The sequence below is a fragment of the Bos grunniens genome, chromosome 10 (genome assembly GCF_055505025.1).
Source record: "Bos grunniens cultivar Pamir isolate PY7600 chromosome 10, Bosgru_T2T1.0, whole genome shotgun sequence".
Classification (NCBI taxonomy): domain Eukaryota; kingdom Metazoa; phylum Chordata; class Mammalia; order Artiodactyla; family Bovidae; genus Bos; species Bos grunniens.
Genome location: NC_141174.1, coordinates 581,467 through 608,520, shown reverse-complemented (window position 1 = coordinate 608,520; position 27,054 = coordinate 581,467). Strand labels below are relative to the sequence as shown.

At 40.3% G+C, this 27,054-nt stretch overlaps 1 protein-coding gene and 1 pseudogene across 7 annotated transcripts in view; one reads left to right on the top strand and one right to left on the bottom strand.

Annotated features, from left to right (window-relative positions):
- GOLM2 (golgi membrane protein 2) overlaps positions 1-27,054 on the top strand; it is a 152,053-nt gene that overhangs the window by 80,663 nt on the left and 44,336 nt on the right. For 5 of the 7 annotated variants that reach the window (XM_086319105.1, XM_086319103.1, XM_086319101.1 and 2 more), the window contains exons 2-4: positions 14,583-14,637; positions 19,851-19,953; positions 21,424-21,514. In XM_086319105.1, coding sequence (XP_086175231.1) covers positions 14,613-14,637; positions 19,851-19,953; positions 21,424-21,514 — 219 coding nt within the window. In that variant the 5' untranslated portion in view covers positions 14,583-14,612. Of the gene's footprint in view, positions 1-14,582; positions 14,638-19,850; positions 19,954-21,423; positions 21,515-26,549; positions 26,945-27,054 lie in introns of those variants that run through there. The other 2 variants (XM_086319107.1, XM_086319104.1) reach the window with 2 other exon arrangements.
- LOC147363836 (U5 spliceosomal RNA) lies at positions 10,068-10,135 on the bottom strand (annotated as a pseudogene).

Sequence of the window (27,054 nt, the reverse complement as noted above, 5' to 3'; positions counted from 1 at the left end):
GGATGTGATGTCTGTAAAAGAATTTTTTTACTTGTGATTTAAAAACCCCACATAATGTAAAATTTACATCTTAATCATTTTTAATCAAGTTTAATTAAATTTACATCATAATCATTTTAAATAGTAATGTTAGCTGGTGGCTCAGATGGTAAAGAATCCCCTGGCAATGCGTGAGACCTGGGTTCAATCCCTGGGTTGGGAAGATCCCCTGGAGAAGGGAATGGCTGCCCAGTATTCTTGCCTGGGGAATCCCATGAACAAAGACCTGGCAGGTTACAGTCCTCGGGGTTGCAAAGAGCTGGACACGACTGAGCGGCTTTCACTTTCAGTGTTAGCTGCGTGTTGTGCAACAGATCCCTAGAACTTTTTCATCTCGTAGACCTGAAATGCTATACCTACTCAACAACATTCTCCACTTCCTTTCTTCCCAGCCCATAGAGGAAAATGAGTTGGTTTTTTTCAATATGAGAAAAACTTTAATGTAAAAGTTCCTGTAGTGGCATAAAATTAAACCACATTTAATTGCACGTAGAAAAAATTCCCTTCATTAACAGAACAAAATTCTGTTAAATTGGAACCTTAGAAAATTGAGGATGTACTCACTCTAGGTGCTAAGAACTGAAGTGAGCTTTCTAATACAGTTATTTCTGGAAAAATCCATGTCAGAGGACCAAGGACTAATTCTGTGATCAGTTTTTTTACTTGAAAATAATGAGTGTAGCTGAGATAACTTTCACAGAGAGTGAGCTCAAACCCTATTGGCCTCCTGCTAAGTAGAAGGATTACTGTTGAAAGTAAATTCTTCTGGTAGCCTATGCTGGAGACAGCCTAGATACATTCCCCTTAAATCCTCTCTTACCAGGTTTTTGCCCCTGCCCATAGCACCAGTGTCCTCTTCAAGGTACCAATGATTTCAGTCTTGTTTAATCCACTTGTTAATTCATAGTCATCACCTTACTTACCTATAAACAGCATTTGATAAGTTGGCCACTCCCTCCTCCTCTTCCTTGAATTAGGCTTTCAGGAAATCAAGCTTTTCTTCTGCATTTTATCCATTCCTTCTTTTCCATTTTTTTTATTCCTTTTTCTCCTCAAAGGAAATGCCCCAAGACTTAGTCCTGTGACATCTTCCTTATCTATACTCAGTCTCTTGGAGAGCTCCTATTGACATTTACTTAAATACTACCTATATACTATCTATTTAAAGAAGTCTGAGCACCGAAGAATTGAGGCTTTCGAACTATGGTGCTGGAGAAGACTCTTGAGAGTCCCTTGAACTGCAAGGAGATCTAACCAGTCCATCCTAAAGGAAATCAGTCCTGAATATTCATTGGAAAGACTGATGCTGAAGCTCCAGTAGTTTGGCCCCCTGATACCATGAGCTGATTGATTGGAAAAGACCCTGATGCTGGGAAAGATTGCAGGCAGGAAGAGAAGGGGGTGACAGAGAATGAGGGTTGAATGACATCACCAAATGAGTCATGAGTTTGAGCAAACTCCAGGAGCTAGTGAGGGACAGGGAAGCCTGGCGTGCTGCAGTCCATGGGGTTACAAGGAGTTGAACACTGCTTAGCAACTAAACAGCAAACTGTTCTCTTGAATTCTGGGCTTGATATCTCTAGATATCCCTTGATTTCATCTTGAACTCCATACTCATTTTCTGTTGAGTGCAGCTGGGGTTTTGGACTTACCTGTCCAAAGCCAAAGCCCTGGTATTTCCCCAATCCCAGAACGTCTACTCATAGCCATTCCCAAAGAAGTTAGTGGTGACCCCTTCGTTTATCAGACCAGAAACTTGGGTGTTGTTCTTGACTCCTCCTTTCTCACCCCTACTTCCAGCTTATCAGCAAATTCTGTTGGCTTAGCTTCACAATCCATATATCCAGAACCCAGACAGTTCTCCTGACCCCCATTACTACTATCTGCTGATATAAACAGACATAGGAAAGAGGAATCTAGTCATTATAGATGGTTAAAACTAACTTGACTATGTCAAAGAGACCATTTCTGATAACTGGATAGAGAAAGTGGTACCCACTTTGTGGAAGGCATTAAATCTTCAGTAGCAGAATTTTATATTCTACACACTAGGAATAATAGTATTCTGTTGTTGGATCTTGACTAGTGGAAAGACTTGATGGAAAACAAAGTTTTTCCAAAGATGTTTCTCGCTTCTGTTAGGAAATAAATAAAATTGGGAAGAGACAGATGATAGATTAGATATCTTCATTTATTTATGCAGTAATAATGCTGAGCTTATGTTCTAGTGCAGCTATATGAAAATGGTCCCTGTAGGTAGTTGGCATGAACATAGAATAAGTTAAGGGTCAGATCTGAGAGACAGGGTAGAAGAACTGGCAGACCTTGGTGATAATTTGTATTTATTTAATTGTGTTTGGCCATACCACACAGCTTATGGAATCTTAGTTCCCCATCAAGGGATCGAACATGGGCCCATGGCCGTGAAAACACTGAATCTTAACCAGGGACCACCAGGGAATTCCCCGCACTTGATGCTAGCTGTACCGTGTAGTTACAGGCACTAATGACTGGTGGACAGGATGAGAAGAGGTAAGAGGCAGGAGAGCCAAAGGACAAAGAAGCCCCTGAAAGTAATGGGAAAGTTGAGAAAGGGTGCTAACTTGTCGAGAAACTTCTGATTTTTTTTTTTTTTTACATTTCAAGTTTCAGAGATTAGTGAAATGTGCAAATGGAAATGCCTTATGGGCTTGATGTTAAGAAGGAGACTTGCTCTCATACTTTCCAGTGTGGTCTGCCTTGCATTCCTTACCCACCTGTCATTCTCACCTTCCCTTTCTTAGTCCTTCATCTGCACTCTCTTGTGCTCAGTCGTGTCCCACTCTTTGCGACACCATGGACTGCACCCGCCAGGCTCCTCTGTCCGTGGGATTCTCCAGGAAAGAACACTGGAGGGGGTTGCCACGCCCTCCTCCAGGGGATCTTCCTGATCCAAGGATCGAACTGAACTAGTGTCTCTTACGTCTCCTGCTTTCACAGGCGGGTTCTTTACCGCTGGTGCTCCCTGGGAAGCCCTTGGCACCCTCTGATGTGGCTTAAAATTGATATTCAGCATGCCCTTTGGGGGTCGACTGGAGGCATTGCCCCGTGTCTTTGTCATTTTAGGACCCTAGAGGATCGAGCAGCCACCATCTGAAACGTTGGTGGCTTTGGTAAAATGAGAGAGTGGTGAATTGTGCTCCCTGTAATTACTATGCCTGGAAGCGATTCCTGTCACTTTGCTCACATTTCATTACACGCTTGCAGGTTCAGTTGTGTCCGACTCTCTGTGACCCCGTGGACTTGTAGCCCACCAGGCTCCTCTGTCCGTGGCATTCTCCAGTCAAGAATACTGGAGTGGGTTGACATCCACTGCTTCAGGGGATCTTCCGACCCAGGGATCACACCCGGATCTCTGCCTTGTGGCAGGTTCTTTACAGTCTGAGCCTCCAGGAAGGCCCTCATTGTCCCCCCTTAACCCAGTTTTGGAAGAATCGGGGAGGAGCAGTCCTACAAAGTACCTGGGATGAGAGTTAGAAATATTACCCTACATTAGTGAGACAAACAGCCTATTATTTCATTCTAACATGAACCTGACATAAGATTTCAAATCCTTGAAAGTTTATAAACTTCAAACATGTGTATTCTTGGGAGAATATATTAAAAAAAAAAAAAGATTAGAACTGCCAAACTATCCTTGTTTTTCAGTTTCACCTAGAGTGCTGATCCTTTTTTCTTCCTTTCCAGAATCCTTGTTTATTCTTTCCTTTCCTCTCTATGCAGCTAAGATTCCATGGTCTATTGTTTTAGTGTCTTGCCATTTTTTTTTTACATGTCTACTTCAAGTGCAGCTGGAGAAATTCTTACAACCAGACTGGTACTTATAGAAATTTATGATCTGCTACCTCAGGTGGGTTTTCAGCAGCGCCTTACAAATACGTATCTCTAGTCAACACACTCATTCCAACAACTTTCAAACTTCTGCCCTCCTCAGACCCTGCTGCTGCTGCTGTTGCTGCTAAGTCGCTTCAGTCGTGTCCGACTCTGTGTGACCCCAGAGACGGCAGCCCACCAGGCTCCCCCGTCCCTGGGATTCTCCAGGCAAGAACACTGGAGTGGGTTGCCATTTCCTTCTCCAGTGCATGAAAGTGAAAAGTGAAAGTGAAATCGCTCAGTCGTGTCCGACTCTTCGCGACCCCATGGACTGCAGCCTACCAGGCTCCTCCATCCATGGGATTTTCTAGGCAAGAGTGCTGGAGTAGGGTGCCATTGCTTTCTCGGCCTCAGACCCTGAGTCTCTTTAAATTCCTCTTCTCCTTGACCTCAACAGATAATCTTGTTTCCTGCTTGACCAAGAATTGAACAGGAGCTACCACACTAACAAATCTGCAGGCATACCTACATCTCCACCCATATCTCTTTCCTCCTTGTTAGAATAAAAAAGGGTTCATTCTTCCTCCAAGACCAGCCTCTCCACCTGTTCTATGGATCCAGTCTCCTTTACATTTTTCAAAGACTCTTTTCTGTTACTAATCCGGTCTCCCTGTTACATTCAATCCTTTTATCTATACTTGTTCCTCAGCACTTAAAATATACTTGAGTCTTTCTTGCCCTCCCCAGTCACATTTCTTGAACAGAAAATTGCCTTTGCTCACATCTGCATTTTTCTCCTCCTGCTCCTAATATCTCGACGTCTTTGCCCAGCGCTGCGCTCTTGTCCCGCATGGCACAGACGCTCCTGTTTTCCTCTTCTCGGCTCTCAGTCTCCTTTGCTGGCTTCTCTCCTATTAAGTATTAAAGTTCATAGTTTTATATTTGAGATCCTCTTCTCTTATTCTGTCCTTTTCTGAAGTAATCATATCTGTGCAGAACACTTCAGTTATGCTGATGACTCCAAAATGTTTATCCTTTATCCAGACCTCTGTCCTGTTTCTTATATATTGCTGTATCTCTAGGCCTTCTACGGTGTTGTTCACTTATTAGGTGTTCAGTTAATGCTTTCCTTAAGGCTGCCTGACAGAATGAATGAATAAACAAAATTTAATGATTCTTTGTGACCAAAACCAAATCCTGCATATCCTCAGGCCTAGCACATAGTGGATGCTCAGTAAATGCTTTATAAATGACTTATCAAAAAAAGAATGAGTAAATAAAAACCTTTGTAATGATTCATTATAGCCAACCAAGACCAAAGACCTTATCTTATTCTCTTTAAAAATGTAACTTAGTATAGCTTAAACTAAAACTTGCTTCATGAGAGATTAATTCTTTAACAGATCGAGTATCAATAAAAGTTGCAGATGTGTTTGGAATGTTGACTGAATTATATGTGTGCAATGTATGAGGAATAAGAAATCAAAAGGTTATAGATGCCTACTAACTATTGATCTAGTGTATATGTGGTGGTCACGAACACAGACTTTGGTTTGGGACTACTAGGAAGAGTACTCAGAACCTACTGTAGTCGTGTGACGCATCTGCGAAATGCAGAACCCACCTCAGAGGACTAACCACAATAATATTTGTATTATTGCATTTAGCTTAGCACAAGGCCTGGCACTGAATAAGTATTAAGTACTTATTATTAATAATTTTCCATTTTGATCCAGTTCATATAGGTGCCAGTCAAAGACATACTGTAGATGAGTAATTGCTGAATATGGTTATTTATCAGAATCACTTCAGCTTAAAAAAAAAAAAAGATTCTGAGGCCCATCCCCAGGCTGCTGAGTCAGACTGGAGTTGGGGAGGGGAGAGAGCAGTAGGGGAGGGGAGTCACTGTATGTATTTCTTAAAGCTCCCAGGAGGTTGTGAGCGTCAGGTTTGGCAGTTATAATACTAAAGATAGAATTGTTTCTAGAAATCATCTGAGTGTGAGATATGATCAGGAAAAATGGTTCTAGTGTGAAGGAAAAGGAGCCAGAAATGACATCTCTAAAAAGCCTTTGGGATCAGTGGTCATATAGTTGAGCTGATTTGCCTGAGAACAGGTCATAATGAAAGTGAAGCAGGCACATTCATTATGCCTGTGAAACAGCTGAGCCATTTTCAAGGTCCCAGAATGAAAAGGAAAGCAGAGCAAGTGAGCTGTTAACAGCTGCCAAAATTAATTCAGAGTAGCCATGTGGGATGGGGAGGCATTAAGAGAGCTTCAGCAGGAGATGGTAGAAATATAAAGATTAAGTTTTAGGTATTGGAGGAAGAAAGGTTAGAGGGAAATAGATGAAGTAGCTGGGGTGAGCAAGAAAGACTATGAGAAAATAGGAGGAGATAATTCTTACTGGAAAAAGACATAGAGAACACATGCCTCAGAAGAAGAAGAGGAAAAAGCCTTAAGAAGAATCGGGAACACATTTTGAGAGATTAACATGGAAAAGGCCAAAGGGAGCATGGATAAACGACCTATTATAAATGCACTCCAATGCCAGACACACCAGTACTACGGTAGGAGAGAGGTGCCATGAAGCCTAACCAAGGGAAATGAATGAGGGAGTTCAGAAGCATTGAAGGATAATTAGAATTACACAAGTAGGGATAAAGTCCAACTCAGGGTAGGAAAGCATGTAGTGCAAAGAAACGGAACATTGAAGTCTAAGGAGGCTTTCAGCGGACACTTCCCGTTTTCACCGGGGTCGGGCCGTGCCCCAGACATGGGCAGGGAATGCACTGCGGGACAGCTTCTGTTCTCATGGATGCTCATTTCTGATAAACCTTGAGGGCAGAAAGAGACAAAGTGACACTCTGGTTAGAGATACGACTGCCTGTGAACTGAGGGAATGCTTTGTTTTTTAAAAGACCCAGTAGACCCTGAAGCCGGGCAAGGCATTTTGAGCACTGAGGGAGTTTGGAGGGTGTGTTCAAATCTGGGTTGGAGTCTATCTGACCATAGGTGTAAATTAAACAAAGAGATGGGGCTGGGTTTGTCAATATACGTGTGCATGTGTGTCTATCTACACACATCTGTCTCTCATCCCCAAAGAAATTTGAAAAAAGAAAATGATTATTTGGTGTCTTTCTTTCATATTGTAAATAACGACGTTGTGGGAAAAGTCTGAAAGTAACCAAAAAGAACCCAAGAAGCCAGACAATGAGAATCCATTTATAAAATAAGAATTAAATAATCCTTCTTAAGGTTTATACACTGTTGCTGGTCTAAAATATATTTAGAAAGAAAAGTCGTCCGCTAGTACCGAAGGGATTGGTTCCAGAAGCCCCTGTGCAGAGATGGATGCTCAAATTCTTTATATAAAATGGTGGGTGCAGAGGACCATCTGTATTTTATAGCATTGCCAGGTCAACAGAATATATGGCAAAGTGAAATACCTTTTTTCCAATCATGCAGTAGTAAGAACTCAAATTAATTTCTCAACAGCTGAGAGGTTTTGATAGAATCATTTCAAAGATAAACAAATTCCTGTTGGAAATCAAGAAAATTAAAAATATGAGGAGAAATAATCAACTTCCTATTGAAGGTGAGGAGGTGGTGGAAGTATTAAGGGAAGGCTCCCCGAGGGTTAAAAACCAAAGAAGTTAAAGGACTAAAGAGACCTATCTGTATGCAGAAATGATTAATGAAAAGCATAAAAGTAAAGAAAAAAAGATTGAAGACACTGAAGGAAACATTAAAAATCAGAAACCAAGTGGGAGAAGCCTTTATGCAGACCCAGGATAGTAGAAAACATAAGATTAAAGCTAAAATTAAGTCACTGCTTTACATGCTTGGATTTTGCAAAAACACAAAGGAGTGCACAGTAGGTAAAAAACACATTCAGATTGCCTTAAAAGGATAAGATTGGACGTTAGAAGAATTCTTTGTCAAACTGTTTTAGGAGCTGCATAAGGATTTGGGGGGTTGCGTGGTGTATGTGGAGCAAGAGGCATCAGATGCCCATAGTAGCGCAGTGTCTAAAAATGAACAGATGGTTTAGCAGCAGACATCTAGATTCTGAAACTAAACAACATAATAAAATACTGTAGAAGGAAGAGAACTTCTGGGTTTAATGATCTACCAGAGACCTCTGAGTAGATCTTTGGCAGCTCTGTTCAAAGGCACATGGAAGGCGAGATAAGCAGCCCTATGGAACTGGTGTTAACAGGAAGTGAGACAAATTGGGAACTGGTACCTGCTGCTAATACTAAATACTGAATATAAGATTTTTGTGAGAATCCTGCTGGAAAGACTGAGGAACAATAGAGAACATGAGATGTGCCGTAAAGGGGGTCTGAGAAGCTAACTGGAAAATCTTTACCCGGCCAAAGAATGAGGTGGGAAATAAGTTCATTCTATTTGAATTAAGAAAGGCTTTTGTTTAGACAAGCTGTGGTTTTCTCTTTAATTGTTCCAGAGCAGCTTTTGAAATATGAGGACTGTATATATGAGCTGTTGGGATCAGCGTCTCCATCCTCAATTAAAGATTGAAGGGAAAATTAAACTGATTAGAATAAAGTAGCACTGCTCATAATATCCTTTAGTACTTTCGTAGTCTATAGATTGAACTTCCTCTTCTCTATTAAAATTTTTTTAAGAGTTTTAGGGTATAAAAGAGACAGTCCAGGAAGCTGAGGCCACTCATAGGCTAGTATTCAAAAATAGCATCTCTCTAGCTGTTTCAAGAGTAGAATTTAAAAGAGAGTACAGAGAAGCTGGAATAGCATCATAAAAATGAATAAAAAAAACAAAGTAATGAAAACTTATAAAGAAAAATAAAGGATAGCTATGTTCTTTGGAGGGGTAAAGAATGCAAAAGGAAAGTGCATCATGAAAATACAGTAATCCCCCCTTATCCACAGGAGATGTATACCTAGAACCCCCACTGTATACCTGAAACCACAGGTAGTCTAAACCCTAGACTTACTTAGGTTTTTACATACATACATACCTATGATAAATTTTAATTTCTAAATTAGGCCCAGTAAGAAATTAGCAACAGTAATAATAAAATAGAACAGTTACAACAATATCCTGAAATCAGAGTTATATGAATGTGTTCTCTCCCTCCCAGAATGTCTCTTACTTGACTCACCTTGTGATGATGTGAGATGATGAAATGCCTGTGTGATCAGATGAGATGAGATGAATGACCTAGTGTTAGGCTGCTCTTGACCTTCTGGCGATAGGTTAGGAGGAGAAGCACTTGCTTTGGGTGATCTTGGGTTGTTGAGCCGTGATGCTGTGAGTTGGCTGTTAGCAGCAGGTGATGACGATGGTTAGGGATCCCAGGCAGAACAGAGCATGTCAGCCCAAATTCCACCACGTTACTCATTCAGTTCAGTTCAGTCGCTCAGTCGTGTCCGACTCTTTGCGACCCCATGAACCACAGCACGCCAGGCCTCCCTGTCCATCACCAACTCCCGGAGTTCACTCAGACTCATGTCCATCGAGTCAGTGATGCCATCCAGCCATCTCATCCTCTGTCGTCCCCTTCTCCTCCTGCCCCCAATCCCTCCCAGCATCAGAGTCTTTGCCAATGAGTCAACTCTTCGCATGAGGTGGCCAAAGTACTGGAGTTTCAGCTTTAGCATCATTCTTTCCAAAGAAATCCCAGGGCTGATCTCCTTCAGAATGGACTGGTTGGATCTCCTTGCAGTCCAAGGGACTCTCAAGAGTCTTCTCCAACACCACAGTTCAGAAGCATCAATTCTTCGGCGCTCAGCCTTCTTCATAGTCCAACTCTCACATCCATACATGACCACAGGAAAAACCATAGACTTGACTAGACGGACCTTTGTTGGCAAAGTAAAGTCTCTGCTTTTGAATATGCTATCTAGGTTGGTCATAACTTTCCTTCCAAGGAGTAAGCGTCTTTTAATTTCATGGCTACAGTCACCGTCTGCAGTGATTTTGGAGCCCAAAAAATAAAGTCTGACATTGTTTCCACTGTTTCCCCATCTATTTGCCATGAAGTGATGGGACCAGATGCCATGATCTTCGTTTTCTGAATGTTGAGTTTTAAGCCAACTTTTTCACTCTCCTCTTTCACCTTCATCAAGAGGCTTTTTAGTTCCTCTTCACTTTCTGCCATAAGGGTAGTGTCATCTGCATATCTGAGGTTATTGATATTTCTCCCTGCAATCTTTAGTAAAAGGCGAAAGATTTATACGCTTTGAGGAGAAACCAGAGTATCTCTCCCGGCAGTCTTGATTCCAGCTTGTGCTTCTTCCAGTCCAGCGTTTCTCATGATGTACTCTGCATAGAAGTTAAAGAAGCAGGGTGACAATATACAGCCTTGATGTACTCCTTTTCCTCTTTGGAACCAGTCTGTTGTTCCATGTCCAGTTCTAACCGTTGCTTCCTGACCTGCATACAAATTTCTCAAGAGGCAGGTCAGGTGGTCTGGTATTCCCATCTCTCTCAGAATTTTCCACAGTTTATTGTGATCCACATAGTCAAAGGCTTTGGCATAATAGTCAATAAAGCAGAAATAGATGCTTTTCTGGAACTCTCTTGCTTTTTCCATGATCCACCGGATGTTGGCAATTTGGTCTCTGGTTCCTCTGCCTTTTCTCAAACCAGCTTGAACATCAGGAAGTTCACGGTTCACTTATTGCTGAAGGCTGGCTTGGAGAATTTTGAGCATTACTTTACTAGCGTGTGAGATGAGTGCAATTGTGCGGTAGTTTGAGCATTCTTTGGCATTGCCTTTCTTTGGGATTGGAGTGAAAACTGACCTTTTCCAGTCCTGTGGCCACTGCTGAATTTTCCAAATTTGCTGGCACATTGAGTGGAGTCCTTTCACAGCATCATCTTTCAGGATTTGAAATAGCTCAACTGGAATTCCATCACCTCCACTAGCTTTGTTTATAGAGATGCTTTCTAAGGCCCACTTGACTTCACATTCCAGGATATCTGGCTCTAGGTGAGTGATCATACCATCGTGATTATCTGGGTCGTGAAGATCTTTTTTGTACAGTTCTGTACAGTTCTTCTGTGTATTCTTGCCACCTCTTAATATCTTCTGCTTCTGTTAGGTCCATACCATTTCTGTCCTTTATCGAGCCCATCTTTGCATGAATTGTTCCCTTGGTATCTCTAATTTTCTTAAAGAGATCTCTAGTCTTTCCCATTCTGTTGTTTTCCTCTATTTCTTTGCATTGATCACTGAGGAAGGCTTTCTTATCTCTTCTTGCTATTCTTTGGAACTCTACACTCAGATGCTTATATCTTTCCTTTTCTCCTTTGCTTTTTGCTTCTCTTCTTTTCACAGCTATTTGTAAGGCCTCCCCAGACAGCCATTTTGCTTTTTTGCATTTCTTTTCCATGGAGATGGTCTTGATCCCTGTCTCCTGTACAGTGTCACAAACCTCATTCCATAGTTCATCAGGCACTCTATCAGATCTAGTCCCTTAAGTCTATTTCTCACTTCCACTGTATAATCGTAAGGGATTTGATTTAGGTCATACCTGAATGGTCTAGTGGTTTTCCCTACTTTCTTCAATTTAAGAATTTGGCAATAAGGAGTTCATGATCTGAGCCACAGTCAGCTCCCGGTCTTGTTTTTGTTGACTGAATAGAGCTTCTCCATCTTTGGCTGCAAAGAATATAATCAATCTGATTTTGGTGTTGACCATCTGGTGATGTCCATGTGTAGAGTCTTCTTTTGTGTTGTTGGAAGAGGGTGTTTGCTACGACCAATGCATTTTCTTGGCAAAACTCTATTAGTCTTTGCCCTGCTTCATTCTGTATTCCAAAGCCAAATTTTCCTGTTACTCCAGGTGTTTCTTGACTTTGTACTTTTGCATTCCAGTCCCCTATAATGAAAAGGACATCTTCGTAACAGCACACAACTTAAAACTTAAGAATTGTTTCTTTCCGGAATTTTCAGACCACAGTTGACTGCTGGTAACTGGAACCACAGAAAGCAAAATCACAGATTGGAGAGGGGCTACTGAAAAAGAAGTGGGAAAGAAAATAGAGGCTAATTAGAAGTTATTAGAGAGCAGTCCTTCGATCTCAGACCACACAGCTGTTGATGTCAGCTTTTCCTGCTGCCTCTTGCAGCTTTTCATCAGTGAGCTCATTCCCATGGTTTTAATTGCGATTTGTATGCTATTAACTCTCACATCAGTTCAGTTCAGTCATTCAGCCTAGTCCAACTCTTTGCGACCCCATGGACTGCAGCATGCCAGGCCTCCCTGTCCAGTCCATCACCAACTCCCGGAGTTTACTCAAACTCAGTCCATCGAGTTGGTGATGCCATCCAGCCATCTCATCCTCTGTCGTCCCCTTCTCCTCCTCCCTTCAATCTTTCCCAGCATCGGCGTCTTTTCAAATGAGTCAGCTCTTCGCATTAGGTGGCCAAAGTATTAGAGCTTCAGCTTCAGCATCAGTCCTTCCAGTGAATATTCAGGACTGATTTCCTTTAGGATGGACTGGTTGGATCTCCTTGCAGTCCTAGGAACTCTCAAGAGTCTTCTCCAACACCACAGTTCAAAAGCATCAATTCTTCGGCGCTCAGCTTTCTTCCTAGTCCACCTCTCACATCCATACATGACCACTGGAAAAACCATAGCCTTGACTATATGAACCTTTGTGGGCAAAGTAATGTCTCTGCTTTTTAATATGGTGTCTAGGTTGGTCGTAGCTCTCAGATCAACTCCAAACTAGTATATCCCACTTCCTATTAAAGATCTCTTCTTAGATGTGTCACAAGTGCTTCAAATTCAGTGGGTTCGGATCTGAACAACGTCATCTCCCCATGTCTTCCTCCCATCCCAGCCTGCTTCCCCTGTGTCTCCCTGTGGTGGAGCACTGCAGTCTCACTCACCTTAGTCCCCTCACTCTAGAAACTGAAACATCACCCTAAGGCTTCCTCTTTTACTCCTCAGTCTAATCAACTGGTCAGACTATTCGTTGTTCCCCTTTAGTCTCTCTCACATGCATTTATCTCTTGTCCTCATTCTGTTAGTTCAGACTAGGGGTTGGCAAACTTTCTCTATAAAGGGCCAGCTGGTAAATACTTGGACCTCCCAGGTGGCTCAGTAGTAAAGAATCTACCTGCAACATAGGAGCTGCAGGAGACGTGGGTTTGATCCCTGGGCTGGGAAGATCCCCTGGAGAAGGGAATGGCTACCCACTCCAGTATTCTGGCCTGGAGAATTCCATGGACTGTATAGTCCATGGGGTTGCAAAGAGTCGGACGTGAATGAGTGACCAAGCATGGAATATTATTCAGCAATAAAAAGGAATGAACTATTGATGTATGCTAAGTTGCTTCAGTTGTGTCCGACTCTTTGCAACCCCATCGACTGTAGCCCACCAGGCTTCTCTGTCCATGGGGTTCTCCAGGCAAGAATACTCAAGTGAGTGGCCATCTCCTCCTCCAGGGGATCTTCCCCACCCGGGGATCGACCCCAGTCTCTTATGTCTCCTGTATTGGCAGGTAGGTCCTTTACCACTAGTGCCGCCTGGGACGCCCAGGTACATTATGCTGATTGGAAAGAGTCTCAAAAGGTCACATACCATATGATTACACTTAACATTCTTGAAATGATAAAATTACAGAGATGGAGAACAAATTAGTGGTTACCTGGGATCAGGAACAGTGTGGAAGGAGGATGGGTTTGACTGCAAAGGATAGCATGAGGGAGATATTTGTGATGATAGCATAGTTCTGTATCTTGTGTTGATGGTGTTTACATGAATCTATACGTGTGATAAGACAGCATAGAACTGTACATGTTGTATCAATGTCAATTTCCTGGTTTTGAAGTTGTGTAGTTATATAAGATGTACCCACTGGGGGAAATTGTGGGAAGGGTATATGGGACTTCTCTATACTATCTTTGCAATTTCCTATGAACCTAAAATTATTTCAAGATGAAAAATTAAAAATTTTTTTCTTTAGAGATTTAAGTGGTATTTAGTGTAATCATTTGCCACTCATGGTACTGCATTTGATCAACTTAAATCAATCTGTGCCTTTCAAAATAATATTACTATTGAGATTGACAAGAGAACTGTTTGTAGTGATAACTTTAGTTGGATTTACAATTAGCTGAAACCTATTTAAACAAGAACTGAGACACTGTAGTTCTTTGCTTGTTATCCTAAGACATTCCTTGTCTTAGTTTTTAACTTAAGTGGTAAGGCTTAGTCTGAGTCTTTGGGTACACTTTCAGTTCCCAGAGCTCCTGTATACTGGCTTCTAGAGGACAATGACTGCAGCAGTGAGTCCTGTATAAAAATAATATCTGTCCTCTTGGGGGAGCTTGATGAACAATAAGTACTTCCGACTTGGCATTAATTCTTTTCTTAATATAGAGTTGAAAATCTTCTGGTAAGATTTTGGAAAACATCTGATTTTTTTTTTTCAAAAAAGCAATATTCACCTCAAACTTTCAAACAATGTCGTACTATATATTAAATTAAATTAATATTCTTATGCAACTTTAAAATGAATATTACAAAATCAGAACTTACAATTCTCTTTGGAAAATGTGGCATACGTAACTTAAATATTTTTCTTTTGTACTTATTATCAAGCTCAAAGTGAATATGAGGGGGAAAAGGTAAATATAAGCAAAACTACATATTCTTTAGTAAAATTAAGACAATTTTTTTTCAGGTTAAACTGCAGAACAACATATCATATCAGATGGCAGACATACATCATTTAAAGGGTAAGAAACTTACTTACAAATTAAAGTTCACTAAATGTCTAAAATCCTGAAGAGTTAAGAAATCCTCAAGTCAGATAGCTAAATGAAATAGAGTTTTGAACAAACCTCCTCTGATGGCAAAACATGTTTCCTTTTGTCTTAAGAGATAATAAAAATTTTAATGTTGTTTTATATATAATAAGTACAAGTTAAAATTTGAGATCTGCATTTTACTCTTGTGCTGTGGACAGATTTCATACAATGAAACGTTAAAAGAATCTTTAAAGAAAACTGAGGTGTTGCTTCGGAGACTGTCAGATTACCAGGGAAAGGGTTAGGAGTGACCCCTCTGTACTGTGTCCAGCCTGCTGAAATAATCCATTCAGTTCTGGGAATGCTTTGGGCAGGTCCCCCAAGCTCAATATTTTAGATACCCGGGGAACAAAGAAGCTTGGAACAGAAGCCAGGGAGCCTGGAGGTAGATTAGATAGATGAAGAGTTTTTTTTGTTTCATTTTGATGAAGTGATTGTTGTTATTCAGTTGCTGAGTCATGTGTGACTCCTTACGACCCCATGGACTGCGGCACACCAGGCTCCTCTCTCTTCCACTGTCTCCTGGAGTTTGCTCAAAGTCATGTCCGTTGAGTCAGTGATGCTAACCATCTGCCGCCCTCTTCTCCTTTTGCCTTCAGTATTTCCCAGCATCAGGGTCTTTTCCCACTGAGTCGGCTCTTCACATCAGGTGGCCAAAGTAAGAGCTTCAGCTTCAGCATCAGTCCTTCCAGTGAATATTTGGGGTTGGTGAAGTGATAGGAGATGTCTAAAGCTCTTATGAAAAATAATAGTTAAAGAGAACAAGCTCTATACTCTGCTTGCGTTACTTCACGCTATCCCTGGCCTTTGGAATTTGAGGTCTAAGGACCATCCCTCTTTTCCCTCATACCCTTTGATTACAACACTACGTATTTTAAAACTTTGCATGAAGTTTCTCTGAATTTATCTGTGTGGGTAGTACTTGCTCTCTGATTTCATAAATTTTTCTTTATAACCATTTTGAACCTCTGTCGGATTAGGTAATATATTGTTAACACTCTCTTTTAGAAGCCAACCTACGCTGGCTAATTTATGCAAGCTTTGTCCCTCACCAAGCAAAACCATTAGGGGGCAGCCTTGGTGGATTACAGCCCAAACACAGGGGCTACTCGCGTTGTGCTGTGTACGATTTTGAACAGCTCCGGTTTTCTGTGAGGAGTCCGCTTTCCGGGCGGCCACGGTTGTGGCTGTGGCGTTTGCGCCGTGCTGTCCTCTTTTTGGCTCACAGGCGTGCACGGGATGGCGCAGAAGGTGGCGCCCTGCCAGTGCTGATTCTGCTTGTCGTCAGAGTGATTTCTTACTAAATAGTAATAGACTGGGGCTTTTCCTTGTATATGTCAGAGAAAATGACAGCCCATGTTCCTGAGTAAAAATCTTTATTATACTGTGTGCATCCACAGTTGAAGTAGATCCTGAGATGTTTTGAAATTTAGGTGATAGACTTCAGCAAAGAAAAAAGATTTGATTTGAGCTCATAACTGTGCAACTCTTGGCTTTAGTGCAGTTACTGAAGCTGGGACTCTTGAAATTGAGTTTCATTAATGTGACTTTTGCACCTTAGGAACTGTTTCTACTGAAACTAACTTCTTGACAAGTTGACAGTACAATGCACATTTGCCTGTTTTCATTGACATTAATGTCAGATATATTGGAGTTAATATACATCAGATTCTTAAAAAAAAAAAACAACCCTTATGGTAATTAATATTTTCTTGGAAATAAAAAGATTGGAGTTGTTTTTAGTGCCTGAGAAAGTAAATTAACATCCTAGTATACATTGACTTATTTAGACTAACTTCCCTTTTTTTATGCCTGTTACTGAAAGAAAATTTGAAATAAAAATGTTTGAAAAGTAAGAGTTTTTTTTTTTTTGGCTGTAAAAGCTCATCCTAGGCAACCCCTTTCTCAACCATATCCCTAATCTTTTGAAGTTAAATTGAGGGATTATGGCCATGCCCTCTATAGCATGCCCTGCTGTTGCTGTTATTGCTCAGCTGGACAGTTGGCCTTGGGTCTGACGCCCTCTAAGTTACGCGGAGCATTCTGCTGTGCTGACCTTGAGCAGCCTACTAGACAGAGTATCTTTGGGTTCAAATCAGCTGAAAGTAAAACTGTGATACAGAAAACTTTTATCTTTACTTTTGCTTTTTGATCTGTTTCTACCCCACCCCACCCCCGCTCTTTTTGGCCTTGCCGTGTGGCTTGTGGGATATCAGTTTCCTGACCAGGGACTGAACCCGGCCGCAGCAGTGAAAATGTAGAACCCTAAGCACCAGACCCGCAGGCAGCTCTACTTTTACCCCTTTCAAGTCTTTAACTATTCAAAGCACCAATCAGCTCCATGCTTTATATTCCTTGCCCTGTATTCAAATAGGTTCAGTTCAGTTCAGTTCAGTCGCTCAGTCGTGTCCGACTCTTTGCGACCCCATGAAACGCAGCACGCCAGGCCTCCCTGTCCATCACCAACTCCCGGAGTCCACCCAAACCCATGTCCATTGAGTCGTTGATGCCATCCAACCATCTCATCCACTGTTGTCTCCTTCTCTTCCTGCCTTCAATCTTTCCCAGCATCAGGGTCTTTTCAAATGAGTCAGCTCTCTGCATCAGGTGGCCAAAGTATTGGAGTTTCAGCTTCAACATCAGTCCTTCCAATGAACACCCAGGACTGATGCCCTTCAGGATGGACTGGTTGGATCTGCTTGCAGTCCAAGGGACTCTGAAGAGTCTTATCCAACACCACAGTTCAAAAGCATCAGTTCTTCGGTGCTCAGCTTTCTTCACAGTCCAACTTTCACATGCATACATGATCACTGGAAAAACCATACCCTTAGAACCTGGTATTTTACATGCACTGAAATTCATACTGTTTTATTTTTTTGTCAATTGAATTTTAAACCTTTTGTCTCCATTTAAAAATGGAAGACTTTATTTCCTGATACAGATATTTCAAATACTGTTAGTGAGAAGCATTTTGGGGAAGCAGAGAAGCAATTTCAAATCTTGAAATCATACATGCCTTACGTTCATTCTGAAGGTAAACTTAGCTGTTTAGTGAGTTTACTGTATAGGAAAAAGAAGCCTGAAGGGGTCCTGTAGATCAGCAGTTGAGATCCATTACCCTAGTAACTGTGAGGTTATACTGGTTTGACTTTTTTTTTTAATTGCAGTAACTTTTCAGTTCTGGAATCTTTGCTGGCTAAGTCTATCTATAAGCTACGAGACTTCTTTGTTCTTTAGAATCAACATCCATAGCTGAGGCTAGAGCTCTGCTCCCTCTTGCCCTCTGCTTCTTAGTAGGTGGGGCCAGGGAGCGGGTAACAAGCTGAATATTGTTTCATGGATACCTGGCCTCAGATTTGTTACTTTTATCTGAGGTAGGGGAAATGACTGAAAAACTACAGAGATCAACCATGTTTGCATATTGTAGAGTTAATAGAGCAAGTAGAGAAAAGTAAAATGTGACTTGACTAAACTCATAGAAACAGGGAGTAGAATGGTGGTTACCAGGGTTTGGGAGATGTGTGGGGAAAATGAGACGTTGGCTAAAGGGTACAAACTGTTAGTTACAGGACGAGTACGGTTTGGTGATCTATGATGATTATAGTTAACAATATTGTGTTATAACAATACTGTACTATATACTTGGAAGTTGCTGAAAGAGTAGATCTTAAATGTTCTCACCACACACAAAAAAGTAGTAATTATGTGAGATAGTGGAGGTGTTGGCTAATGTGATGGTAATCATTTTACAATATGTTAGTGAATCAAATCAACATGTATGCCTTGAACTCACATAGTGTTAATATCTCAATTAAAATTTTAAAAATAATAAAAAATGTAGCTTGAATAGGCAAGCATAATTATCAACTACAAGCATTTTATGTAAATCATTTACATTTCATATTTGATTATTAATCTTATATAATAGCTATTACATGCATATTGTTAAACTTTATATACCTCATCAAGCGTTCATGTGAATTGAACATTTTTATTTGTTGTTGTTACTGTAGTTATGATTCCACAATAAAAGTTATAGAGAAAAAAAATGTGCTCAGAATCCCACCAGTAAGCTTAATCACTGATAGCATTTGGATGTAATTTTATTCTTGTCTATTTTTTTACATGCATAAATTTATACTATAAATTTATGTTTATACCTGCTTTTTAAAACCTTACATCACACACAAAAAAACTTACATCACAAGGATTTCTGGGTGCCTTTAAAGTAACAAGACTAATTTGTTAAGCCTTCTGTGAAAAGCAGATGTTATAATATTGGCATATTATAGTTAGAAATTATATTTTAGTCTTAATAAGTAGATGTTGCTTATATAGAATAGACCTCTGTTCCCATTTATGAAAATTAAGACTTTCTTAATTACTGCTTTTGCGTAACTGATAAGGCTGTTGGCAAATTTTTTTATCCTCTGTCCAAGAAACTGACATTTCTCTTCCTTGGCTGAATTTTTTTTTGTAGGATTAGATGGAGTGACTCTAGAAAATGTGGGGCCAGTGATTATAGATTAAATGTTCACAAAAGAGCATCTGGCTCAGCTTTTAATTTACTATCCAGTTTGAAATTTCATATTATTCATTACAACTAAAACTTTTAGCTCTGGTCCAGAGATTATAAGCTTTGGAAATGGAATTTTGGTGTATGTGGATGTAATTCAGTAGTGGAACTAGAAGTCAGATCTAAAGAGATTGGTACCTAAGTTGGGAATCAAATGTGATTTTAAAATGAATTCTGCATCCATAGCCAACACATCTAAAAAATATGATTTCCCCCCTACTTTTTGTAAAGCAGTTAGGTTTAGAGAGATAGGCAGCTCTTCATGTTCTGTTTCCACAACTTAGCATATGGTCTATATAATGTGTAAAGATGTATAATTTTTAAATATTTCTGGTCGATGTGAAAGCCACTGAGGCTGTCTTGTTTTAAAAATAAATTTTGTTGTGCATACATGTGTATGAAAGGCAGTTAAATATGGTACTAGTCATGTAATTTAACTTCTTGAGAGTATGAATAAATAGAGAACTGTATATAATTTTAGAAATCCCATGCCTTCTTAACAGGAAGTAGCAGAGTACGTAAACTTCGTTCCTTTGCTTTTGTTTTGCTTCCGTTTTGTGGATAGAGCAACTTGCTGAGCTTCGTCAGGAGTTCCTTCGACAGGAAGACCAACTTCAAGACTATAGGAAGAACAATACTTACCTTGTGAGGAGGTTAGAGTATGAGAGGTAAGACTGCACGCAGTAAGTATTTACGAATCTTGAATATTTGTCCAACATTCAGTCAAGTCATTTCTTCCTTTCTGGAGTCTGTTTTTCTTCTCTTCTTTCATTTTACTAAGTCTTTTAAATTCCTTTTCCAAAAAAAAAAAGGAAAATAAATTCCTTTTCTATTGTCTTTGTATGTGTCTGTGAAATCTATTTTATTTTGATAGCTTGAAGAACATGAAAATATCTCATACAAGGCACGTTGAATCTACCCCTGTAGACATTGTAAGACATTGTAGACATTGTAAGACAGAAAATCACGTAAGAAATCAGTTTTACAGTAAAAGGTATTTTTTAGGTCTGCATACCAAAAATTAGAAAGAGTCAACATATTTTAAACTGTTTATCCATTTCTGACATCTTATTCTTGTAGGTTGTCAATATGCATCTACTACATATATGTTTTTTAATCTAATAGTGTTCAGTAATTTTCTGTATATCTTTAGGATTAAAGATTGACATACTTAGAGGTAATAAATTATTCCAGTGTATTAGTATGCTAGAGCTTGTTTAATCTCTCCCAATTGCTGGACCACTGTAGGAGTTTTCCTTTTCTCACTGTTACGATTATCAACTATAAAAATCTTTGTGCAAAAAGGATTTTTTTTCCTCTTATGTTATTTCACTGATTATATTCTCAAATACAGAACTTCTGAGATAGAATGTTTATTGATCTTATCACATATATGAAAATTGCTTTGTAAAATGACTATACTAATTTATACTGTAAATGTTTCCCTGTGGCCCCACCAACATTGACTTTTATAATTCTGACTTAATTTCACTAGTATAGGAATAAGGAAAGCACTATATACACATATAGGAAGCTTAATTTGCATTTTAAATGGTAGAAGGCAACACTTTTCTATGTATTTATTATTTGTTTCTTTTTACATGAATGATCTTTTTGTATGCTTTGCCTGCTTGTCCAGTTGAAATTCATAATTTTATCTGTTTGTGCCTTTACATTTTGTCTTGCTGGTTGCATTCTGTCTTTTTTATTAGTTTCTTCTGTTCTTACTCTTTTTATGGTTTAGGCTTTTATTATTGTGTTGAAAGTATTGGGTTGGCTAAGAAATTAGTTCGAGTTTTTCATAACATCTTACAGAAAAACCCAGACGAACTTTTTGGATAACTCAATACTGTTTGATGACTCATCTGCTGCAACTGCTTAAAATTTCTTTTTAAAAATTCATCTTTCTAATTTCTGTTTTTTTAATTAGCTTTATCAATATTTTTATCCTCTATTAAAGATTAGGGTATTTTAAGGATTTTGACTGTGAGCTATTTTCATGTCTGCTCTTTGTCCTCTCCTATCCACTCTCCTGCTGACTGAATGCTTTATCCATATAGATGTATGTTTTCAGCTTCTAAACATCTTTGAGATCAACTCAAGATATTATAGTCTAAAAGAATGACTTTCTAATTTAGTTTTCAGTGTGGACAACAGATCAAGGAGTTAAGAGCTCAGCATGAAGAAAATATTAAAAAGTTAGCAGACCAGTTTTTGCAGGAACAAAAGGTAAATTTTAAAAATACTTAAAATATGTTCTTGTTATAAATCTTATAATTTAGAAGTTAAATTTTGTATTTTTGTCATAAAACATTATATTTTTAAGTATTTTAGCCTATGTAATTCTAAAAATGACTTCAGTGGCTTTAGTACTGAGTAAATTAAACATTTGCAAAAATATAACCTCAGCTCTTAAAACTAATTTTGAGCTAAATAACTTTTGCCTGACTTTTAAAAGTAATTTTTGCTGTTTATTTCTCAGTTTGTAAGTGGATAATCATGTTACTGAAAAATCAGTTACTTCGTATTTTTTTTTCTAATTTTATTTTATTTTTAAACTTTACATAATTGTATTAGTTTTGCCAAATATCAAAATGAATGCGCCACACTTTTGAGAAATAGGAAAAAAATTTGAGAAACTTTTACTTATCAATCTTTGTTGTTTCTAATTCCTTTCTTAAAATACAGAAATGAAATGCTAGCGACTATTTTCATATTTTGGGGGTGGCAAATTCTTTTATTAAGTCATACAGTTCCAGTAGATAAATATTATGGAAGTCCTGCTAGAAATAGAAGGAATTTGAAATTTACAAGTCATGAAGACATTCATTTTTCACACCCTGTAGTCTAGTCTGACTAGCTGTAGTTTGTATACAGTCTTGTGATTTAGAGTAAAGAGAGATTGAATAGTGAAAAGTATTTTTCTTGGTCTCTGGTAGTCTCTCACCTAAAGGACTAGAAGCTCAGGAAACCAGGTTTTCGTGCTCTGTTTTTTCACCATTTTGCAACATGATATTGAGGGCATCTTCTTTTTACCCATAAAGTGAAACAGCTGCTGTCTGTCTTCAGCCTTCCTTGCAGAGACATGGGGTAGGTTACGGGGAGATGGCAGGCACAAGTGAGCTGCCTTAGTGGGGCTGAGGCCCCGGGGCAGCCAGCAGACACTGCCGGGACCCTGCGTGCGCAGAGGGGCATAGCAGTGGTTTGGCCAAAAGTTTGTTCGCTTTTTCTGTAAGATCTTAACAGAAAAACCTGAACGAGCCTTTTGACCAACCCTATAGAACACAATTGGAGAAGGCGATGGCGCCCACTCCAGTCCTCTTGCCCGGAAAGTCCCAGGGACGGAGGAGCCTGGTGGGCTGCAGTCCATGGGGTCGCGAAGAGTCGGACACGACTGAGCGACTTCACTTTGACTTTTCACTTTCATGCACTGGAGAAGGAAATGGCAACCCACTCCAGTGTTCTTGCCTGGAGAATCCCAGGGACGGGGGAGCCTGGTGGGCTGCCGTCTGTGGGGTCGCACAGAGTCGGACACGACTGAAGCGACTTAGCAGCAGCAGCAGCATAGAACACAAAAGGAAGAGGACCAGAGGCTGATGGAACCAAGGTGTTACGAGCCCATCGTGTGACGGGATGAGCGTGTTCTCTTCTCCCAAGAAGTGTATATGGAACTGCGGTGTTACGAGCCCATCGTATGACGGGATGAGTGTGTTCTCTTCTCCCAAGAAGTGTATATGGAACTGAGGTGTTACGAGCCCATCGTATGATGGGATGAGCGTGTTCTCTTCTCCCAAGAAGTGTATATGGAACTGTGGTGTTACGAGCCCATCGTGTGATGGGATGAGCGTGTTCTCTTCTCCCAAGAAGTGTATATGGAACTGAGGTGTTACGAGCCCATCGTATGATGGGATGAGCGTGTTCTCTTCTCCCAAGAAGTGTATATGGAACTGTGGTGTTACGAGCCCATCGTATGACGGGATGAGCGTGTTCTCTTCTCCCAAGAAGTGTATATGGAACTGAGGTGTTACGAGCCCATCGTATGATGGGATGAGCGTGTTCTCTTCTCCCAAGAAGTGTATATGGAACTGCGGTGTTACGAGCCCATCGTATGACGGGATGAGCGTGTTCTCTTCTCCCAAGAAGTGTATATGGAACCGAGGTGTTACGAGCCCATCGTATGACGGGATGAGTGTGTTCTCTTCTCCCAAGAAGTGTATATGGAACTGCGGTGTTACGAGCCCATCGTATGACGGGATGAGCGTGTTCTCTTCTCCCAAGAAGTGTATATGGAACTGTGGTGTTACGAGCCCATCGTATGATGGGATGAGCGTGTTCTCTTCTCCCAAGAAGTGTATATGGAACTGTGGTGTTACGAGCCCATCGTGTGATGGGATGAGCGTGTTCTCTTCTCCCAAGAAGTGTATATGGAACTGCGGTGTTACGAGCCCATCGTATGACGGGATGAGTGTGTTCTCTTCTCCCAAGAAGTGTATATGGAACTGTGGTGTTACGAGCCCATCGTGTGATGGGATGAGCGTGTTCTCTTCTCCCAAGAAGTGTATATGGAACTGCGGTGTTACGAGCCCATCGTATGACGGGATGAGTGTGTTCTCTTCTCCCAAGAAGTGTATATGGAACTGCGGTGTTACGAGCCCATCGTATGATGGGATAAGCGTGTTCTCTTCTCCCAAGAAGTGTATATGGAACTGAGGTGTTACGAGCCCATCGTATGATGGGATGAGTGTGTTCTCTTCTCCCAAGAAGTGTATATGGAACCGAGGTGTTACGAGCCCATCGTATGATGGGATGAGTGTGTTCTCTTCTCCCAAGAAGTGTATATGGAACTGTGGTGTTACGAGCCCATCGTATGATGGGATGAGTGTGTTCTCTTCTCCCAAGAAGTGTATATGGAACTGCGGTGTTATGAGCCCATCGTATGATGGGATGAGTGTGTTCTCTTCTCCCAAGAAGTGTATATGGAACTGTGGTATTACGAGCCCATCGTATGATGGGATAAGTGTGTTCTCTTCTCCCAAGAAGTGTATATGGAACTGTGGTATTACGAGCCCATCATATGATGGGATGAGTGTGTTCTCTTCTCCCAAGAAGTGTATATGGAACTGTGGTGTTACGAGCCCATCATATGATGGGATGAGTGTGTTCTCTTCTCCCAAGAAGTGTATATGGAACTGCGGTGTTACGAGCCCATCATATGATGGGATAAGTGTGTTCTCTTCTCCCAAGAAGTGTATATATCAGCTTTTTCCTTTCTCTTGGCAAGTGTAGTTCTCTCTTTCTGCTCTTCTATTTTAGCCTATTTTTATATTGTTATTTAACTAATATCCTGTCCCATTCTTTGCCCTTATGCTGCCCTAAATGGAACAAGGTGGAGAGAAATGGAGGTGCTTAACCTTAAGTTCTCTTAAGAGAACGTCTTTCTAGGATGACACACCAGCGCCTCGTTCTGCTCCTCACCCTCAGTTCCTACCCTTCAGCTACCACGACTTGATTCTGTGAAATCTGAGTTGTTTTTCATGGGAACAAATCCATTATAAGCTATAAGAAACAAGTATAAGGTGTGTTCAGGGATTTTTTTTTAACCAAGTATATGCCTGTCTTAGAAATTACTCTAAGGAGGGGGTCAGCAAACTAACTGCAACCTCCTGCCTTTTTTTTCCATACTGCCCATCGGCCAAAAAAAGTGGTTATTGCATTTTTAAAATGGTTAAAAAAATCAAAAGAATATTCTATGACATGGGAAAGCTGTAAGAAACTGAAATCTTAATGTCTAGAGATACAGTTTATTAGAACACAGCCACAGTCATTTGTTTACTGCTTTCATGCTATCACAAAGGAAGATAAGTTGTCACAGACCAGAGGAGACTTGGGTTTCCCAGGTGGCTCAGTGGTAGAGAATCCTCCTGCCAACACAGGACGCGTGGAAGACACAGGTTCTGTCCCTGGTTTGGGAAGATCCCCTGGAGAAGGAAATGGCAGTCCACTCCAGTATACTTGCTTGGGAAATCCCCTGGACAGAGGTGCCTGGCAGGTTACAGTCCCTGGGGTCGCAAAAAGTTGGACACGACTGAGCACAGAGAAGACTTAAGAAGACCTGAGTATTTAAATGTAATGTAGTAAAAATGTAAGTAAATAAATTAATTAAATAAATGCAGTATAATATCCTGGATTGGATGCTGGAACGGAAAAAGGCCTTAATGGAAAAAGTAGTGAAATCTAAATAAAGGCTGGAGTTTAGTTAATAATGTACTAATGTTGTTTTCTTAGTTTTGCAAATGTATCATGCTAATGTGATGTTAACACTAAGGGAAATTGAGTGATTGGTAATTACTTTTCTATAAATTTAAATTATTTCAGAGTAAAAACTATATTTAAAAAAGAACTAGGTGGCCCCTTTACCAAATCAACAATATTGAATTTAGAAAGCCATCCTATTTTATTAATTGTATTTATTATTGTCCATTCACAGAAAACTATTGCATTAATAATGAATCAAAGGACAATATCTTTGCTAATTGTTTTAAACGGGGAAGTATTTTGGACGAGTAGTTTGTTGACTTTTAAGTTTTGTTTCTTTGCTTTATCCATATCATAAAGCTGTGGAGTACTTACTATGGAAGTTGCCTTATAATGTGGCATTATAGCGAAAATGCACAGAGATGCAGGATGGCTTAGGTTGTGTACCTCACAGATTTTCTCACCTTTGGCCTTTATACCGATATGTTCAGAAATTTCAGTTTATCATTTCACACATCAGCAGTTAAGCTCTGAAAATTGGCTATAGCTTATCAAGTTCCCAAATCCTGTGGGAGTAAGAAAGATGGTTTGAATCCCTTTCCATACTTCTCCAGCTTTGTAATCTTGAACAAACTATATAACTTCTTTAAGCCTCAGTTTTATTTTGTTTTCCTTAAAACTATTCATTTATCTGTACTAGAGGACAGGCTTGAAAACAAGTTGCAAACTAGGAGACATGGCAGAAGTATTGCCTGGTACACTGGAATACCTACACTTGATGGTCAAAGTGCCCATTCTTCTTTATTATGACAAATTCTTACCGTTTGGCTCCTATGTTTCTAGAGTTCCTGTAGATCTTGTAGTACTGTTGTTTTTTTATAATGTTACCAGTGATTACATTGCATAGCGTTTTAGAGTTGGCAAAGCATTTAACGCTAATATTATTATGCATTAAATATTAATATGGCAACCCAAGCGTGTGTACTTGATTCCGTCCCTCTCCCAGTTTTCCGTGAGACAGCTCAACCAGTTAAGAGAAAACTGGGACCCACAGGATTGAATCAGGCTTAATCATAACCTGCACCCAACTCCAGTATTGTTGCCTGGAAAATCCCATGGACGGAGGAGCCTGATAGGCTGCAGTCCATGGGGTCGCGAAGAGTCGAACATGACCGACCACTTCACTTCAACTTTTCACTTTCATGCATTGGAGAAGGAAATGGCAACCCACTCCAGTGTTCTTGCCTGGAACACCTCAGGGACGGGGGAGCCTGGTGGGCTGCCGTCTATGGGGTCACACAGAGTCGGACACAACTGAAGCGACTTAGCAGCAGCAGCAGCAGCAGCAGCAGCAATCATAAACTGAAGATTCAGGTTTCCCAGAAGGCGATATGGTCAGGTGAGGTAGGTTACAGGGAGCACTGGCTTGTGTACTGTTCTGCCATCCTTCTGTGCTTGAGTGGCCGGTGCACCTGGCAAGGCTTTTTGCCTGTTTTCCACCTTGCTGTTTCTGC